This window comes from Lactuca sativa, chromosome 5 (assembly GCF_002870075.4).
Source record: "Lactuca sativa cultivar Salinas chromosome 5, Lsat_Salinas_v11, whole genome shotgun sequence".
Classification (NCBI taxonomy): domain Eukaryota; kingdom Viridiplantae; phylum Streptophyta; class Magnoliopsida; order Asterales; family Asteraceae; genus Lactuca; species Lactuca sativa.
Window position 1 is genome coordinate 130,612,508 of NC_056627.2, and position 21,457 is coordinate 130,633,964.

At 36.6% G+C, this 21,457-nt stretch overlaps 1 protein-coding gene across 1 annotated transcript; it reads right to left on the bottom strand.

Annotated features, from left to right (window-relative positions):
• Positions 1-2,040: 2,040 nt before the first annotated feature.
• Positions 2,041-3,102, bottom strand: LOC111907354 (CASP-like protein 1). The gene is made up of 3 exons (XM_023903159.3): positions 2,822-3,102; positions 2,596-2,725; positions 2,041-2,461 (listed from the first exon to the last, which is right to left on the bottom strand). Exons 1-3 carry the CDS (start codon positions 3,073-3,075, stop codon positions 2,234-2,236), a joined length of 612 nt encoding a protein of 203 aa, XP_023758927.2. The 5' UTR covers positions 3,076-3,102; the 3' UTR covers positions 2,041-2,233.
• Positions 3,103-21,457: the final 18,355 nt, after the last annotated feature.

Consider the following 21,457-nt stretch of genomic DNA (forward strand, 5'->3'; position numbering starts at 1 on the left):
GGGACGAGTTTGGGGGCTCATAAGGTGGTTTAAATAGGGTGCAAACCCGGGGATTTAGGGTTTCTACCTGGCAGGCAGACTCGCCGAGTCCCGAATATGGACTCGCCGAGTCGCCTACTTAACACGTGCTCAAGAACTCGCCCCTACTCGACGAGTCGGGCCATAGACTCGCCGAGTCCCTCTCGAAAACTTCAAGATAAATGCCACGGAAGCAACATATCAGAAATGGGGCGTTACATTATCTATCACCTCTTGGTCCTTCATCTTCAGATTTTCAAACTCTCTCATTAGAGTTTGAAGTCTCGCCTCCCGGATTCGATCCGCACCCAAATGACGAGTTTTGATAACCTCCCACATCTCCTTTGCGGTTGTGAGATTCCGTATTAACAATGTCTGCTCCTCAGGTATGGCTTGAAACAAAAGTGCAATTGCTATGTTATTCTTCTTGGCATCCCCATTGACTCCCGGATCGATTGCCTCCCACACCCCATGAGCATTGAAGATAGCCCGCATCCTCATAGCCCATACTATGTAATTTGTTGATGACACTACCGGACATTGAAGAGTCATGGTGTTGCTCTCCTTGACAACAACCGTTGTTTGATCCTTCGGTGGAGCCATTCATGCGATTTACTGCACTACCAAGGTTATATAATCAACTAAAAACCCATTGCTTGAAAGAGCTACCTGCAAACATCTTTTGCTGCCTTTCACCCTTTGATTAACACCTTCTGGTTGCTCTTGATCCTCCTATGTTGTTCTTCGATCAAACTGGGTTAACAAGCCCGCTGATTTTGGTCGGAATCACGACTCGTCTCTGCTACCCTTTTGATCACTAGAACAGAAAAGAAAACAACCTACTGATCTGAAATCATCCCCTCTTCAATCTATCTCCGCTCTGATACCAAATGTTGGTTCAGGCCCCACAAAACTTAGAACTTGCAACTCACGAATATAATGAAAATAAACTTGCAGAAGAGAAAAAAAGAAGCTTTCTAATATGAAGTGAAGAGAGTGTACCAAAGTTGCAGAAGAAAGCTAAATATCCATATTAAACAAGGCCTATATATAGCCTTTTAAAACATCTACTGTGAACAAAAGAAAACTAATAAAAAATACTAAACTATGTCACCTAAAGACTAAAGACCAGGTAAATATAAAGACTGCCCAACGTGCACATCCTAAAATCCGGTCAAACCTTTTACCAAGCCTTTTTTTTATTCAAAGTAAAACAAGTGTAAATGACTTAACCCATGACCCATAAAAACTCGACCCATGACCCATCCAATAAACGATTACTCCAACAGACGTACCATTTCGTCCGAAACATCCACCATTGACATTCTCATTCCTTTCTCTCCTTCTCCCGTCTCTCGTTTCCCTTTTTCTCCCTTTTCTACACAGTTAGCTTTAAGAGGTTCCTAATTTGTAGGTTTGAAAGAAGGAAAAAAAAAAAAAGGCAGTCGTGCATGCTGCTTCATTCATAAGGGAAGGAGACAACAATTTTCTGACAAATTCGGTCCCTTGGGTTTGGCATTTGACAAATTCAATCCCAGACACAATTTCCTTTAACAAAATTGATTTCTAGAATTTGCATAATACCCCCTGGACTTACAAAACCTATTTATATTAAATAAATATTATTTATTTTAATTATTTTTATTATTTTATTTATTTATTTATTCTTTTTAAACATTAAAAATAATTACATATCGGGAATCGTGAAATGGATGTTACAACTACTGGTGGTGACAGAGGCAACCGACAACATAAGAATTAGTAGCAATTTAGGACGAAACCGGTAACAAAGGCATTAATGGCGACTTAGAGCATTAAAAGTATAAGTATGAGGGGTGATTTTTGTGGCCTCTAATAACCTCTTTTCTTGTAGTGTGATTATATATTAAAGTTGCTTACGTTATAAAATAATCGTTCAAGCTATCATATGAAGTACGGGAGTTAAGCAAATACTATACGTAGTACATATAGGTATATAAAAGAAGTAAAAGATTTTGACCATCTATATATACATGCATTCACATTGCGTACCTACAATGACATAGGACATGTAAGGCCTTGGTATGAAAAAGCAATCAACAGTGTCGTATCATCTTCCCAAAGCCAAATGGTCACAACGAAGAACATATACAGACTGAATTTTATTGACGCAAAACAATAACATGAAACTGGTACGTACGTACATGGGAAGTAAATATATTTGGTGTTGATTAAATTATCTCCTTGTGGTCTTCTTGTAAAGCATGTGAATGGAGAGCCAAACCAGTAGTAGAAGTGTTATAGAGGACACGAGTGATAGAATAAGAGAGACAGCACTGCGTAGGCAGAAGGAATCATATGTATTACACACCTTGTTCCATCTGGTATGAGAGTTCCCTTTGAATCCAATATATGCCACTCCGATTGCTGCTCCTGTTGCTGAAGCCAGAATCCCTAATAGCAACTGCACCACAAGAATTGATTCTATGTTAGTGCACTAAAGCTTAATTAAGGAGGTTTGGATTCACAATTATATACATATTTAAGTCAGAAAATTTCATTTTTATGAAAGATTGATACAACTTCCAGTCAACTTACAGCATCAATCATCACAAAATGAAGCTGCAGTTTTGTGGAGCTTCCTCCTGGCTTCATAAGTGCCAAAACGGATATCACGCTTGAGACGATGCTGTATAAGCAAGCAACTGAGAGCGCTGTTACCAAGTATCTGCAACATGTTACATATATAACGACACTTCCTATTAACTGTTATTTTCGAACTCAAAAACATCGGTTCAACAAACAAAGTTTATTGAATACTTACATGAGAGATGGGACATAATTTAATTTTGCAGACAATGGTATTGCCACGCCTGGGGCAACTGGAATCAGTTTGGTTTGTTTAGAAGTGACCATAACAATGATTGCAACCAAAGCTGTGGTGAATAGAAACATCCTTAAACCCACAACAGCGACCACTGGACTTGAATTACCATTGTGTTTTGGTGGTGGTTCTGACTGTTTCCCTGGTGGTCCGGCAGTGGCAGGTGGAGGAGATGTGGCGTCATAAGATCCCATGGCTACCAGAATTTGGAAAGAAGCAAAGTGAATCTTGTGTTTTGTGAAGGTATGGTTAGGGCTTTGGTGGTCGTTTTATACAACTTTTTGTCAACTGATTTGGGTCGATATTTTTAGGATGCTCATGACACACATGGTATATATTAAAGCCTCCTGTTAAACGATCCACTTTGAAGTCGTTGTGAAATAAAAGAAACATAAAACCCAATGGTCCGTATAATATTTATTAGTTGATTGCACAAGAAGTCCAACCAATATTTATTATGGATATACAGCAGCTATACATAATCTGCCTAGTTCTAACCTCATTTAAAAGATGATGTAAAATGGGCAAATCCTACTAGTTAGGTAACTCATCAAATTGAGTAATTTCGATTATAAGTTATAATGGCATGTGCCATCACTCTTTTGTCCAAGTTTACACATTTTATGAAATTAATCGTGTACAAAAACAATAATCTAAATATCTCTTTTACAAACCAGTTTGATCTAAAAAGTAAGCACCTATTTATTAAAATCCAAATGTATTCGTTTCAGTGGATCAAGAATATAACCTGCAAGGATTAATTAGTTGGATCTAGAATTGGTGAAACTAGCTAGTGACCTAGTGTAGTAGTCCTAAAGTCTGTGTACCCATATCTGGATACATAACTAGTGCCTTGCTAGTTAATTTGTCTTTTATGGTTTTTCTTTTTTTTTTTTTTTTTTTTTTTTTTTTTTTTTTTTTTTTTTTTTTTTTTTGTATTTGTGATCACACTCATTTGATACTACCATAATGGATCCACTTTTAAGTATGCTTCCTTAGTGTTTCAGGAAATGAGCATTTATTAATAAGGTTTTAGATTAATTAACCGGGTTATAACCCATCAAACTTTGGTAAAATAATGATTTACCTGCACTATTAAATTGGTAGCAATACACAATACTTGGCGTTTTTGACAACCCTAATCTTTTTTAAGTAAATTTGACAATAAATTCGAATATTATAAATTGACTGAAAAACATGGTCATCTTAAAAATTACTTGGTCCACTAATGTCATTATCTTAATTAATGAAATAGTTGACTCGATTACCATTTAACTAATGAAATAACGAATCACTTGCTTGAAGGGGATATTGTTTTGTAGATCATATCTTAAATTTAAGAAATAAAGAATCAATATACTTGTGGGCAACATTCTCTTGAACAACGTGCAGGGTTTTAAAACTGTTATAACTTAATTGTTGAATATACCATAGTAGTTTTAACTTCAACAAGCAAACCTAAAACAATTTTTGTCTGTTTGTGCGTGTAGAGGAGGGAAAATAGGTTTATTTTATTTTTGTCGATTGTTAACGTATTCATGTCATACTGTAGGGGTGTTATTAGGGTCGAAACCGAATCGAATCGAACCGAACCGAACTGACCCGAATAAACCGAAAACCGAATAAGGGTAATTGTATGAACCGAAACCGAACCATATAAGCAATAAAGGTTCGGTTCAGTTCGGGTATTATTCGGTTTGCTTCCGACCCGAAGAACACAAATTGTTGACGAGAGCCATTTTAGGATGCAATCCCGTAATTTATGTTGTTGTTTATTGTGTCCCAATATTAGTGGGTCTATTTTAGGTAGTTTGTTTCTTGTACTCTTGTATATATATTTCCTCCTGGTGAATGTAAAAAACAACTTGATAGACAAATCGTATCCTCTGTTCTTTATGGTATCATGGTATTAGAGCATACCCACCATTAAAATTGAATTTCCCTTAAACAAAGCTCACCACCATGACAGACAAAGAGAGTTCTTCTCACGACACCAGAGTTATTGTTCAAAACGTACACGAGGCACCATTTCCGACCGGAGTGGTCTTGGATGATTCGAATTACCCGTTATGGTCCCAACTCATGGAGATGCGTATTGGAGCGAGGAACAAATTGGGATTCCTCACAGGTGCTACACCAATACCCAAAGCAGACGAAAAACAGATCGAAGCATGGTTGCTCGATAATAACCGGGTCAAAAGTTGGCTCATCGATTCGATGAGTCCATCCTTGATACGGAGATTTATTCGACTCCAAACCGCAAAAGAAATCTGGGAGGCTGTTGCTAAAACCTTCTATGATGGGTCCAATGAGACACAACTGTTCGAATTGAACCGGAGATCGTTCACCACTCGTCAAAACGGGAGATCCTTACCTACGTATTACAACGAATTGGTGAGTATTTTTCAAGAAATTAACACTCGTCTCACTACTCAAGAAGAAACTGTTGCTCAGACCGTGTATTTGAATAAAACCATGGCCAAGCTTCGTGTTCACATTTTCTTGGCTGGTCTGGATCTCGAGTTTAATCAGGCCTAGAGTGAGATCTTAAGGAAAGATCCACCTCTTGACTTGGAATCATGCTATGCATACATCCGGAAGGATCAAAATCAAAGACACACTATGGAAGAATCAAAACCGGAGCCCAACAGCATGGTGCACTTAGCCACCCGCAACCATACCTCGAAAGGGAATAACTCTAACAGCAAACATACACCTGCACTCATTGTGGAGAAGAAAGTCACTCTAAACAAAGATGCTATGAGATTATCGGATACCCCGACTGGTGGGATTTCACGAAAAAACCACAAAAAAAATTGAGTCAAGCTTTCGTCGCCACAATGAATAAAGAAGGGCCAACTGTTTCTATCGCTGCTCACACAAAAACAGTCAACAATTATGGTATGTGTAATACTAACCGTGCTCCGAATAATAGTTGGATTATTGACACCGGTGCGACATACCACATGACAAATGATTCCTCTAAATTACAAGTTTTGAACCCACCAAATCAAACCAGTGTTCACACTGCTAATGGAGGAATAGCATCTGTTACATGCGAAGGTCCAGCAAAAGTGTCAAACTCTATGGATCTTGATAAAGTCCTTGTTGTCCCATCTCTTTCATCTAACCTTTTATCTGTTAGTCAAGTCACAAAAGCATTAAATTGCTATGTGATTTTTGGGCCTAATGACTGCATATTTCAGGAGATGAAGACGCATCAGATTCTTGGCTGTAGTACTAGACGGGGAAGGTTGTACTATCTCAAAGAACACCCTCGTAGTCAAGCTTATCATACAAGAATAAATCAAGTAGAAAGAAATATGGCATGGTTATGGAATCGTTGGCTCGGACATCTCTCATTTAGTTATTTTAGAAGGTTAAAACAAACTTTATTTTTGAATGTAATGGATTCTGAGTTCAAATGTGGGACATGTGAATTGGCAAAAAATCCGGAGGTCATCACTACACCTAATGCTTCTTGTTTACAGGATGAAATACTTGTTTCTGTTTTGCAGGAGACTAATAACACTCCAGAACCTAGATACCCTTCAAGACATAATAGAGGGATACCAAAGAAGCAATATCAACTCGATCTAGAAGCGAAGGTGAAATACCCCATTGGCGACTATGTCTCATCTCGTCGCTTAGCAAGGTCTCATGCTCTCCTTGTCGAAGAATTATCTACCGTCAAAATCCCGAACAATGTACAAGAAGCTTTGATGGATGAAAAATGGAAGAACGCCATGAAACAAGAAATGGAAGCACTTCAAAAAAATCAAACGTGGGAGTTGACGAGTCTTCCTCCGGGGGAAGAAAACTGTGGGATGTAGATGGGTATATACGATTAACCTTGATTCAATGGGAAACATAGATCGATACAAGGCCAGACTCATAGCCAAAGGATATACTCAGAAGTATGGGATTCATTATGGAGACACATTTGCACCTGTTGCAAAAATCAACACCATCCGTATTCTCATCTCCATAGCAGCAAATCGGGACTGGCCTTTAAAACAGTTCGATGTAAACAATGCTTTCTTAAATGGATATTTAGAAGAGGAAGTATATATGGATCCGCCGTCGGGTACAAAATGTAATGGGAAGTGTGCAAGTTATGGAAAGCATTGTACGGATTAAAGCAATCTCCCCGGGCATGGTTTGGCCGGTTCTCAAACTTCATGAAAAGAATTGGATACAAGCAAAGTGATGTTGATCACACATTGTTCGTCAAAGAAAACAAAGGAAAGGTGACTGCCCTTATTGTGTATGTCGACGACATGGTGGTCATAGGCGAAGACCCAAAAGAAATGTCAAACCTACAAACAACCCTCGCAACTGAATTCGAACTAAAGGATCTTGGTCACCTAAAGTACTTCCTAGGTATTGAAGTGGCCAGGTCAAAAGCGGGAATCTCCATGTGCCAACGAAAGTATGTGTTGGATTTATTGGCTGAAACTGGAATGCTTAATTGTCGGCTGGTTGATACCCCAATTGAAATCAATCACAAACTTATGATTCATCCTAATCAAGTTCTAGCTAATAAAGAAAGGTATCAAAGGCTAGTCGGAAAGTTAATATACTTATCGCACACACGACCGAACATAGCCTATGCAGTCAGCGTTGTAAGTCGTTTCATGCACTCCCCAAGTGAAGATCATATGGCAGCTGTGTATCGAATATTACGGTATCTAAAATCATCACCAAGGAAAGGATTATTCTTTGGGAGAGGAACAAGTCACCAAGTAAGTGTAGCCGGCTACACGGACGCAGATTAGGCTAGAGATGGAACGGATGGAAAGTCGACATCGGGATACTTTACGTTTGTAAATGGGAACCTAGTCACATGGAGAAGCAAGAAACAAAACTTGTTTGCAAGGTCAAGAGCAGAAGCGGAGTATCGGGGAATGGTTCATGGCGTATGTGAACTTTTATGGATAAAACGAATTCTTCAAGACCTTAAGATTGATCAAACCAGCCCCATGCATCTATACTGTGATAATCAAGCATCGATAAATATTGCCAACAACCCTGTTCAACATGACAGGACAAAGCATGTTGAGGTCGATCGCCACTTCATTAAACACCATCTCGATATGGATCCAATATCTGCCCGCTTGTACTAAACGCCGCCTCTGACGCCACGGTAGAGATTTGTGTCAACCTTGATGATCAGAGGAATGGAAGAGAAAGTAGAATAACTTTATATTTCTTATATGTATGAACAAGCCCACGTACTGAATATACAGTCTATACAAAAAACTAAATATGGAAAATACAATAAATTGCATTGGAAAGAATGGCTGGCAATTAGCTAGGACCAGAAGTATGGCTTGAAAGGTCAATTGTCTATTTTGGGAGATGATGGAGTATTTTAATCAAATATTTCAACATTCCCCCACAAGTTGAGTAGTGGGATTTTCGATGCTCAACTTGCCAAGACAATGATTAAAAAATTTTCCATTGACCGCCATTGTTAATATATCTGCGAGTTGGTCTTCTAAGCGGACAAACGGAAGTTCAATTATCCCTGTTTCAAGTTTTTCTTTGATGAAGTGTCGGTCTACTTCAACATGTTTTGTGCGATCATGTTGAACTGGATTCTATGAAATTTGAATAGCTGCTTCGTTATCGCACATAATTTTGCTGGATTGGGTTGGAGGATACCTGATTTCTGTCAAGAGCTTCCATATCCAAAATATCTCTGCTAGACCGCTTGCTATTCCTCGAAATTCTGCTTCAGCACTTGAAAGAGTCACCGCCTTTTGTTTCTTGCTCCTCCAAGTAACAAGATTCCCACCAATAAGGGTAAAGTAACCAGACTGAAAATTTTAATTTTAAAATTTAAAATAAAAATGAAGATAATTAGTAGTATGAGTCATAGTACTACTTATCTTGATTTTTATTTTAAATTTTAAATTTTAAATTTTTCAGCCTAATTACATTAGGTTAATAGCAACAGAACAAATTTTAAAATAAAATTAATAAAGATTACAAGGTCATTTATTTATTTAAATCAACAATTATAATTTTATATAACTACAAAAATATCTCTTAAATAATAATTTATTTAAAAAAATTTATTTAAAATAATTGATTAATAATTTTAAACTTTTACTATTACTATTATAATTTATTTAAAATAATTGATTAATAATTTTAAACTTTTACTATTACTATTATAGCTAATTTAATTAATTTTGTATCCTTAGATTTCATAGGATATAAACTAGTTAGGATTGTCTGAAGCATGTCCTATATATCCTTAATAAATTATAAATTACAAACTTTATAGTTTTCATAAATAATTAGATATTAAAATATCATCGTTAGTTAGTGATTTACTGCCACTTACATGTATTAGAATACAAGTTATGATTCAGGCGATGTTTTGCAAAAGATGCTCGTAGATTTAACATGAAGTTAACTGTATTTATTTTATTTATCGGTTTCAACCGACAACTATTCATTTGATGGAGTAGGGAAAGACAAAAAGTTATATAAACTACAAAAAAATGTCACTAGATAACTATATATCCAACCAGTATTTTTTTTTAATGGATCTTTATAAAACGAAACTTCTAAATATTTAATCAATTCTTTTACCATTCAATATCGTTTTTTTCAATCGCTTAACAATTATAACTTTAATTAATTTTTTGGTATACTATTAATTTTGCCATATGATTTAAATATTAAATGAGAATTTCAAACTTTTATAGACACGTACATCCAAATATAATGAACCAAAAATTTAAGTTCTCGATCTACATATCATTCTTTATAGAATATTTAATTTTAATAAAACATAATATGATTTTTAGCAAATTTTAAAGAAAAAAACTCCATTTTCATTTCAAGAATTTTCATTCTAAATTCATTGAGGGCCATTTAATTAGTCCATTATCCTCTAGGGTTAGTCTGTGTTAAAATAAAATAAAAAAATGTGTTAAAATAAAATAAAAAAATTAGGAACCTAACACACAAATTACCTCAAACCATGTGGACCATTGCCTATTTCAGTGTCATGAGCTTATTTGTTGTAGTAGTTGTTGCTCTAGTCATATGTTTTCCATAAAACTTTCTTAAATACATATATATATATATATATATATATATATATATATATATATATATATATATATATATATATATATATATATATATATATATATAAATGATGTATCCTAAGATGTCAACACATGGACATACACATGTGAAACTACAAATTAACTTCTCACACTAGCATACAAGATTTGTTAGGAGAATGATAGTCCACGTGATAATCTAAGTACCGAAGGAGCATAATATGCTTTAGAAACTACTTCGGTATCAAAACCTTCACTCTATCTTCATCAGCACTCATTCAGTATAAGACAACTTCAAAATAATATAATCTTTGAAATAGTCGCAACAAAATCAATACTCTACATTCTCCTCCTTTGTGATGAGTCGCAGGATTTCCGAAGTCATCGACAAATATATTGTTAGGTTTTTATTCAAAAATTAGTTTCAAAAATTCAAAATCTAACAACGGAAGACGTTATAATTTTAGAATAACATAAACTAGTTTAAACTCACCTAGGATCTTCTTGCAAAGTTCGGAAAGAAAAACATCAACCAAAGAATGAATAAAAAGATGACAACTTTTGTAGTCCTTTGAATCCTCAATGGAGGGCTTGAATATTGATGTAGAATGTGGATTAGAACTCTTTTATAGATGGAAACACCAATAAAAACTAAACTTGAGATGCTAGTCAAAACTCTTAAGCTTTAAGTTCATATCCAAATATGACTTAAAGAGAGAAAAATACGAGCAATTCTTCTAACACCTTTTTACTAGAGGGAAGATGAGAGTATGAGAGCATGCTACTTACGGTTTCAAGAGTATAGAATAGAGGCTTCATGAAAGCCTTTTTACATGCATTCTTTACTCATAAGTTCTTCAAATTTAATACCTAGCATGTTAGTATCACCAATGCTTAATCATGTTCTCCATGCTTGATTTTAAGATTTGTGCTCTTTTAAATAAACAATTAAAAACATCGTCACCTCTACTCCCTATGTAGCTCTCGGCTTTCAAGGAAGAAAAGAAAGACCAACTTTTTATAAATGTTAGAAATCCATTTATAAGTTATAAACTTTAACTTTTTGCTAAAATAAAAAAATCTTTCTAGTCCTGAATAATATACATGACTTAATATATCGTACCTTATAACATATTATGTTTTGACCCATCTAAATTTATTATTTCCAAAAAAATAAATAATTCCCAATTAATATTAAGAGTTTATGAATATTTATTAAAATCAATTTCTATTAAATAATCAATTTTATCAAGTTGTTTGTGTGACCCTTTAGGATCATATATTATCTAACAATATCATTTTCTAATAACTCTTAGGCATATGTGTAACATCCCAAAAAGCATGACCAAAAATTTTTGTTTTTAATTATGTTGCTTACAAAACAGTTTACTGAAAACATCATCGATATTATATCAATCCGTAATTCCATAAGTCAAATGCCATAAAGCATGTCGTGGAATAATAATAATGTCAGAGTGCAATCCCAAGAACATCGTAGTGCGGAAATCATGTGTGTGATGCGTTGCTTCCGTGTCGGCTCCTTTCCCATCGAATAAGAAGTACCTGATGTAACACCCGTAGATCTAGGCTAGTCAATTTAGAGATAATACAAAAGATTATTTAGAATAAATAATCTTAACCAAGTTGTAGAATATGTCTCAAGGGTTCCATACATATAAAGAACACCGAAATCCGAATTATAACGAAGAAGTTATGGTCCATCGAAGTTTTACAGCAAAACCGGCACGAGACCGGGAGACGTAAAATAGTGAATTTTTGATAAAGGACTTTTTAACCTTAGTGATCTAAATAAAAGTTGTATTATACATTAAACCGAGAACATACAAAAAAAAAAGAACACCCAAATCTGACTTCGTATGACGAAGTTATGAATTTTCTAAGATTTGGCATAGCAGTGCACGGCCCGAAACTCGAATTTTAGTTCGAGCGGTTTTTGTCCTACGCGAACTAAATGAGAATTGAATATCTCATTAATAGGAACTCAACGGTAAAAAGACAGACGAAAACAAATTCCGTATGTAAAAGTTATGAATTTTACGTTGACATTTAACAGTATAATCTCTTCGTACTGTTAAATTTAAAATCGGTCGAGAATTATTTGACGGAGTCAAAATGAAAGTTGTAGATCTTATTTTTATCTACGCGTAGATATAAAGAACGTTAAAAACGGAGCTCGTATGTGAAAGTTACGGATTTTAGAAGTCGGAAGTGTGTTGTGCGAAAATGGGTGATGTGGCACAATCTTGGTCATTACTTTCTCCCCAAGTCTTGCCACTAGATGGTGACATGTGGCACCAATTTCAGCCAATTTCACCCTATAAATACAACCCCTTCCACCCTCATTTTCTTCACATCTTTCCCATTCTTTCTTCTCGTTACTCTCTCTCTAGAACCTCTCTCTAGCCCCGAAACCCCCCGAAAAGCCTAGGGAACCTCCCTAGCACAAGGCAAAAGCCCAGGAGTGCTCGCCGGCTCCGAGAAGAAGAGCATTTTGGCTCGGGAACGCTGCTCCAAGCAAAGCCCGGTTTTCTATAAAACCCGTTGTAAGTGAGATACGCCTACGCTATTTTTAATATATCGTTTATTTAATTATAGTAATATTATTAGGAACTTATAATAAGTACTTTGGCTATTATTATGGGTTATATAAGTATTGTTTAGCTCTTAGATAATAGTAATAATAGCTAGACTATTAATTAGTCTCGACAAAATAATAGACTAAACTCTAGTGGTAATAATACTAGGTTTCGTCGAAGGAAATTATTTTTAAGAAACGAAGCGTTGTCTGAGTTCGGATTCACCACTTTTTCAAGTGAGTGCATGGTCCCTTTCATCTTACACATAGATATGAAGTATTTTATATAAATTACGTGCTATGTGTGCATATTATCTGAATATTTGCTGTCTATGATGGATAAATGATTTTATACATGTTTTAAATGATTTAAATATATATTTATTTTATGTCTACAAATATGTTGGGATAAAACATGGGTAGATGAAATAGTTGGTGTGTGATGAAATAAAATGATGAGAGATAGGTGATGATAATTAGGTGATGATGAATCGGTGATGTAGGATGAAAGATACTATAACCTTGTCCGGCAATTTGGAGATGTAGTCATCTACTAGAGTATAGATGGCGACCACAGACTATTCTAGACAACCCATGGAAACACCAGCAAACTTATAACCTGTAGGTGATGAATTACGAGTCCAGGTAATGTTGTGACTGTATGTTCATGTGATGATACTCTAACCCTTACTATAAATTACGAGTTCAGGCGACGTTGTAACTACGTACTCATGCCTTAGGAACGAGCATATAAGGATATGTGAGGTAAAAAGATGAGAGGTAAATATGATATATGAGATGACCCTTAAGATAATTCTTTAAGGAATATCAAAGAAGATAATGGGGACGGGTAATCGGGTTGATTCTTTGATGTTTAAATATAATAATTATATTATTGTGTGTTGAAAACCCTATGTACTCACCAAGTTTCCCAACCTGACCCACTCCAGCTTATTTGTATCACAGATGTCGATACGACGCTACTTTGCACTGAGAGATTTAAAAGAGATGTAGATCACTAGTGTAAATGAATGTAAGTTATGTTTATGCTTATGTTTCTGTATTGACGATGACATCCTAAATGTTTGAAATGAATAAAAATACATTTCTTCGAAAATGCTTTGATAACGTATTTATCATGTTTTTCTGGGAACAAATTCCGCAACATTTTTATTAAAAGAAGTACTCTGATTTTTATAAAGCATAAAACAAATCGGTCTTTTCTGACCGTGAAAATGGGGATGTCACACCTAAAACCAAAACTGAAAACCGTAAGCACAAAGCTTAGTGAGTTCCCCTATCATACCACATATCATACAATAACATATTTAGCCAGGCATATCTTGGTGTCGGCTTCCCCTTCGGTCTATTTCAACCGGATAAGCCTAGCATATCGGTGTTGGCCTCCCATTCGGTCTATTTCAATCGGATAACTGCCTAGCATATTTGGGTGATGGCCACCCATTCGATCTATTTCAACCAGATAACTGCTAAGCATATCTGGGTGATGGCCTCTCCTTCGGTCTAATTCAACCGGATATCAGGGACTATTTCACCCCTACCACAACCACTTAGAATCATAGCATACTGGCACATAAAACATAAGGCCGGACGGAGCGGGCGCAGGGAACGGAAGCGGGGAGCTTCCTGCCCAGCGGAACACCACACCGGGAAAGGGTTGTGCGGGAAACGGAGAGAGGAGCCTCTCCCGCTCTCTCTCTCTCTCTTGCTGCGATTGGCTGGCATTTTTTTATTTTTTTTTTTGTTGAAAAACAACCATTGAATAACGATAAAAAAATGTAAATTTTTTTTGGCTGTAACGGCTACTTGTGTTTTTATTTGTTTTTTTTATCCTTTTACCACTACTATAAATATATACATATAACTTAAAAACATCACACTATCCTCTATTCTCTCTACTTTATATCAACAAAAAAAATAAATCCCGACAAGCAAATCTCAACTTCCAATCGAAGGAAAAAAGGCCATGATTCGAGTATAAACATCTCTCCTCGCAACATTTTTGCTATCGATTCATCCCCGCAAGGAGTTTACCGCCCCCAACTCGATGCTCCCATTCAATCCCCACTACAATTTCAATACCAAAATGTTGGCCAATATTACCCGATGCAAGTTCCAAATGTTCTGACGCAAATGTTTTCAAACTTTGTTGTGTTTCCGGATCAACAATCGCCAAATCAACCTCAACCCCAAACTCAAACTGAAACTCAAACCCAAACCCATCACCACCACCAACTTGTCGATGAATCGGATGACGCGGAAGATGAAGACATGGCTCCTGAAACTCAACCAACACCACCACCACAAAGACGTAAAGGGAAAAAACAAGTGCGCGAGGGTGTCGCACAACCAGGAAAACAAAAGCCGACAGCATGGGTTCCACATGAAGAGCTAGTTTTCTTCAAAGCTTGGGTTGATATTTCTGAAAATTCAATTCAGGGAAACACATAACCGGGAGAACATTTTTGGTTTCACATTTTAGAACGATTTCGAGAGGAGCTAGGAAAATGTGACAACTACCGTACGAAACATCAACTTAATTCGAAGTTTCGAGAAATAGCAAAGGGGGTTTCAAAAATTAACGGGTTGTACAACAACCTAAAAACCCAACGAAAAAGCGGCCAAGGCGACAAAGAAATACTTCAAGAAGCGTTGCAGTTTTACCTTGAGGAAGTCGGAAAACCATTCAAGTGGCACGATTGTTGGAAATTATTGATCCAAAGTCCTAGGTGGAAAAAATACGAGCGAGATTTTATTTTTGGAGTCCAACAATCAAAGTGAACGAAAACGGGCTCTAGTAGTTACACAACCTCCTCTGACGTTCGGTCAGTCTAGATTTAAATCAGGACGACGAACTCGAGCTAGAAGAAATTGAACGCCCAATGGGTAGGGACAAAGCGAAGAGAAAGGGAAAAGGGACTTCTTCGAGTGCATCTAATTTCAACCTGGACATAGACGAAATGCGGACGATAACATCGTCTTTTGATCGATATAATCTAAATTTCTCCGAACGTTTGGCTTTCGACAATGAAAAAGAAGAAACAAGGAAAAAGGAGCGGGCGGAGAGACAAGAAATGGAAGACATGAAGTTTTTGATGGAAAACGTCGATCATCTCTCGGGACCGGCTCTCGAGCTTGTGATGAAGAAGAGGGAAAAAATTCTGAAAAAATATTTCTCGTAGGTCGTTGTTGGTTTGTTTGATTTTTAGTTTGTGTGTGTGTGTTTTTTTTAAATTTTCTACTTTTTTATATTTTAGGTTTAATGTAAGTTTTATTTTAATTAATGAAATGCTTTTTATTTTTAATTAATATTTATGTTTAGTATTAATTTAAAAATTATAATTCATAACAAAAAATAATTTTATTTAATAAAAAAAAAAGAGTGAGGGAAGGGCTTCCCACCCATTCCTTGGCTTTTAGGTGAGGGAAAGGAGAGTGAGGGAAAGAGGGGTATGGCCCACCAAAAGTGAGGGAAGCTTCCCTCCCACTCCTTCTAGTCTAATAGATAGTGGCATACCAGACAATTCTCACACAGACAATCATCTAACTACAGGCTCCTACCAGTGGGTCGGCATTGTGGCCTTAGACCCACTTCTACTGTAAGGTAACTCACCTCGTAAAACTGTGTGTCGAATCTCACAGAAAGTAATCTCTAACAGCTGCTCCGATGACTCCCGGCTACTATAATCATAATAACACTCAATCAGAATCTATAACACTACTTAGGGCAAAGTAACATTTTTACCCCTTTGGCATAACTTAACTATTCCTAAGGCCTAATTCTAACTTATTAAATCCAATGCACCCATGGCCTATCAAAGGCTCCCTAAGGCCCACTAATGGCCCAAATTTCTAAATTGGGTCCAACCCTTCAAATGGGCCTTTTTACAATTCTAATAAGTCCTTAGCCCAAAATAAAATAATCTCGAGTGGCCCAATATGGCCCAAAAGGCCCAATACTTCTGATTCCAAATTCCCAGGCTCAGCACTATGCTCCACAGTGGGCCATGGGGCCCAATAGTCCAGGCCTAGTCCCCTAAGGCCCAAAAAGCCCAATATAGCCACTCTGCATGCGTACACATGGCGTACCTGGCACATACGCCCAACGTACGTTGGCCTTGACCAAAACGAGGAGTTGACCCAGTACGCGCAACGTACCAGGGTGTACACTTAGCGTACTGGCCAGCTTTCTTGGGACTTCATTTGTGACTTATTCCATTAAGTCTTTACATCCAAAATATAGATCTGTGTCCTTTAAGACCTCCTAATACATAAAGTCACAAACTTTATGTGCTTGCATGCATGGTTGGGGTCAAAAAATGATTTTGGTACTTTTAACAAGCTTTATGACCATCAAAAACTTGCATGGTTGTGGCTTAACCGTGACATCCCCATTTTCATGGCCAGAAAAACCGATTTTGTTTATGCTTTATAAAAATCAGGGTATCTCTTACAATAAAAATGTTGCAGAATTTGTTCCCAGGAAAACATGATAAATACGTTATCAAAACATTTCCGAAGAAATGTATTTTTATCCATTTTAAAACATTTGGGATGTCATCGTCAATACAGAAACATAATCATAAACAGAACTTACATTCATTTACACTAGTGATCTACATCTCTTTTAAATCCCTCAGTGTAAAGTAGCTTCATATCGACACCTATGATACAAATAAGCTTAAATGGGTCAGGTTGGGAAACCTGGTGAGTGCATAGGGTTTTCAACCCACACTAATATAATTATTATGTTAAACATCAAATAATCAACCCAATTACCCATCCTCATTATCTCCTTTACTCTTAAGGATCTACCCTAAGATTCAGCTATTCCTCGTTCATTCATTCCTAAGGGAGTATCCTAAGGAATCGTCACTAAGTCTGCATAGTCGCCAGGGTTTATCTTGTTTATTGACAGTATCATTTTCGAGAGTCCACTCGTAATACCTATCAATGGGTTTTAGAGTACACCGAGTGAACACATCATTCACAACACCTACAAGTTGCGAGCCTGCTAGTGTTCCACTAGACTATCTAAAAAGGTCTGTGGCTGTCATCCATACTCTGCTAGATGACGGGGCCATCGCTTGGGTCATCGTTTTGGCTCATCGTTTTGGCTCATTGCTTAGGTCATCGCTTCGGCTCATCGCTTAGGTCATCGCTTCACACCATATTTTATCACTCATATATCATCGCTCATCATTCATCTCATCTTTCATCGCTCATCATTTATCTCACCTCTAATCTACCCATGTTTTACCCAACACATTTTGTAGATATAAAATACATATACATTTTAGATCATTTAAAACATGTATAAAATGTTTCATCTAGCATAGACAGCAAATATTCATACAGTATACACACATAGCACATAATTTATATAAAATAAATATTTCATATCTATGTGTAAGGTGAAAGTAACTATGCACTCACAACACGTAATTTATATGAAATACTTCATATCTATGTGTAAGATGAAAGGGATCATGCACTCACGTGTTAAAGTGATGATTCCAAACTCAGGCAGCACTTCGCTTTTAACGATTCTAATTTCCTTCGATGAAACCTAGAATTATTATCGCTAAGTTTTAGTCTAATCTTTATTGTGACTAATTATTAGTCTAGATTCATCATTAAATAAAACTCTACTTTCATGATCTATAAAGTAAGGAACAACCAGGTAGGATCATATCGGAGGTAAGGTCCGTTTTATATACGAAGTATACTGTTTGGAAATCCCACTTTAAACACCTCACTAAATCACAGCCTAGACATCATTCCCGTAAATAGATCAATCAGTATAACAACTTTGAATTAATGCTATATCTTATTTATAGGTTCATAATAATGATATTATATTTAAATATAAGCTATATTTAAAGTATGGTAGGCTTATTTTACTTACAACGAGTTTTATTAAAAATCGAGCTCCACTGGAGCAGAGCTTCTGAGCCGAAAAACTCTTTTTCTCGGAGCCGTTGGGAGCTCCAGGGCTTCCTTCTCGTGCTACGGAGGTACCCTAGGCTTTGGGGGAGTTAGAGAGAAGTTAGAGAGAGAAAGAAAGGCTTATTGTGTGAAGAAAATATGAAGGATTCATCCTTTATTTATAGGGATTTTATCGTACAGTAGCCCCTAAGTTTCGTCTATATCTTCCGCGTACGAGCTCCATTTTCTACGTTCTTTGTATCCACACGTTGATATTTACGAGTACTACAACTTTCATTTAGACCCCGTTGGCTAATTCTCATTTTATCTCAGATTTACAAAACACTATCGAATTCGCCGCGCTTGAAGAGTAGAGACTAAGCTTCGTCCATATCTTTAACATACAAGGTCTATTCTTGACGTTATTTATATCAACTCGTTGGTATTTATGAATACTACAACTTTCATTTAGACCCCGTTGGCTAATTCTCATTAAATCTCAGATTTACAAAACTGCATCGAATTCGCCGCACTTGAAGAGTGGAGACTAACCTTCGTCCATATCTTTCGCATACGAGCTCCGTGTTTACTATTTTTTTATTTTTAACTCCTATCAACGATATATTATTTTCTCATTTAGATTATTTTGGCTAAAAATCGAATTTCGAGGCTGTGCACTGATATGTTAAATCTTAGAAAAATCATAACTTCCTTATACGAAGTCAGATTTGGATTTCTTTTTATGCACGCTCTCGGTATAACATATACTACGACTTTTGTTTAGATATCTAAGTCTAGAAAGTACTTTATCATAAATTCACTTTTTACGATTCTGGTGTCATGCCCGTTTGGCCGTAAAACTTCGACGGGTCATAACATCTTCGTTATAACTCGAATTTCGGCGTTCTTTATATGTATGGAACCCTTGTGACAAACACCATAACTTGGTTAGGATTACTCCTTCTAAATAATCTTCCATCAAAAAGTCATTTTTGACGCTCATTGTCTCTAAATTTACTAGCCCGAATCTGTGGGCGTTACATTAACCATCAAGGTTTGATTTTTATGACTCTTAGTGCCTCTAAGAGCAAAAGGAAAACTCTTATGGTCTGAAATCGTTAAGATGCAAGAAGCCTCAATAATGGAGTCCAAAAGTGGCCTTAAACACTCATATAAACAAATCTAAGCATGCAATGGTCAAATTTGGAACTAGATACCTCAAAAGAGTCAGAAATGATGCCAATCTCCTGGATCTACAAGCTCTTGGTGAATCCTTGCTCCTTCTTCAAGCTCCTTTCTCTTCCAAAGCACCAAAACTACACCAATATACTCTCAAATGGCTTCCAAATCACAAGGACACACAATATGGGTTAGGGTTTTCATGGTGGCTGCCTAGAGGTAAGGGAGGCTGGACCAAAGGCATAAGGTCCTTTATATAGGGATCAAACCCTAAAAGTTAGGGTTTTAGACTCTGTGCGTGTATGATGCGCGTACCCTTTGGTATGCTGGGCATACGTACGTGGCCTCCCCGCCTAATCCTCTTGCGCGTACCTGGCATGGTATGCCCCGCGTAATGCCTTTTTTAGCCCAACTCTTAAAGCCCAACTATCCTGACCCAAATCAAAAAACAACCAATTATTCAATAAAATAAATAATATTAATACCTACAAATCCCGGATGTTACAATATAGATCTTTCATATATGGTACAGTCAACAAATATTTTTATACAGCCAGCCACCAAGCTAAATGCTCTATAATATCCTTTTGGTCATTCTCAAAATTTGAGTCACATGTTGTAACTCGAACAACCATATTATGTATGGTTAGTGAAGGAACTATTTCTTTGTTGTCTGCCTTAGATGAAAAGGTTTTTAGATGGTCCACCTTTCTTTTGAATCAAGTTTCCAAAACCCCAAGGCTACATAATAAAGTTGATTATATATCAGTTTTTTATATATATAATGTAACATCATTTTTGCATATTGTACTCCCAGTATCGATGTACTATGTCAAGTTAAGAATATTATGAAAAATTATGTTTGTATTATTATAATTTCAAAAATGCCATGACATTTATAATTTTCGACCAATTCTCCACATATTTCGCTAACTTTATTCCAATCCGCGACATTGTGCGAGATTTTTGACCACTTGTAACATCCATATATTTTACGCCAAATTTAAACTTTTTCAATCATAAATAAAATCAAACAAAGTTTGTTTACAAAATGTTTTCAAATCCAAATCCATCAGAGTGTCCCAAAATCATAACATAAGGATGAGGAGCGGTACGGTCACGCCTTCTCCTTGCCATGATCTCCTGATGTACCTGAAACATTAAACTAAAAACTGTAAGCCCGAGGGCTTAGTGAGCTACCCCCAAAATACCAACACCACACTGACAATACCATCTCAATAATAATCAATCAATCAATCATGCATACTGGACCATCGGACTAACTGGACCGCCCTACTGGGCCTACAGTTTGTCTGGATCTATCCCGAGCCTTCGGTATGACTGGTCCGCCACGTGGGCCTATAGTCTCCCTGAACCGCTCATAGGGTATGTTGGCCTTCAGCACAAAGCAGGACTGCCTTAACCCAACCAACAAGCAAATAACCATGTGCGCATAACTATCATATACTGGCATATATAACCATCAAACATATCTATCACACTAATCATCAATCATAGCATTCTCTTATAACTAAAGTACCGACCTAGCAGGTCACTAACATACCAATCCTTACAGATCATAAAAGCATAACATACTGTCTACCCTGATTCCGATCTAACGGATCATAACCACATGTATCATACCATAACAATAACAACTAAAGGGCCGACCTTGGTGTCGTAGACCCTATCGATATAGTGAGGATAACTCACCTTGCAAATATCGACTCGGAAGATACACTCCAACCCTCGGACCACCCGACA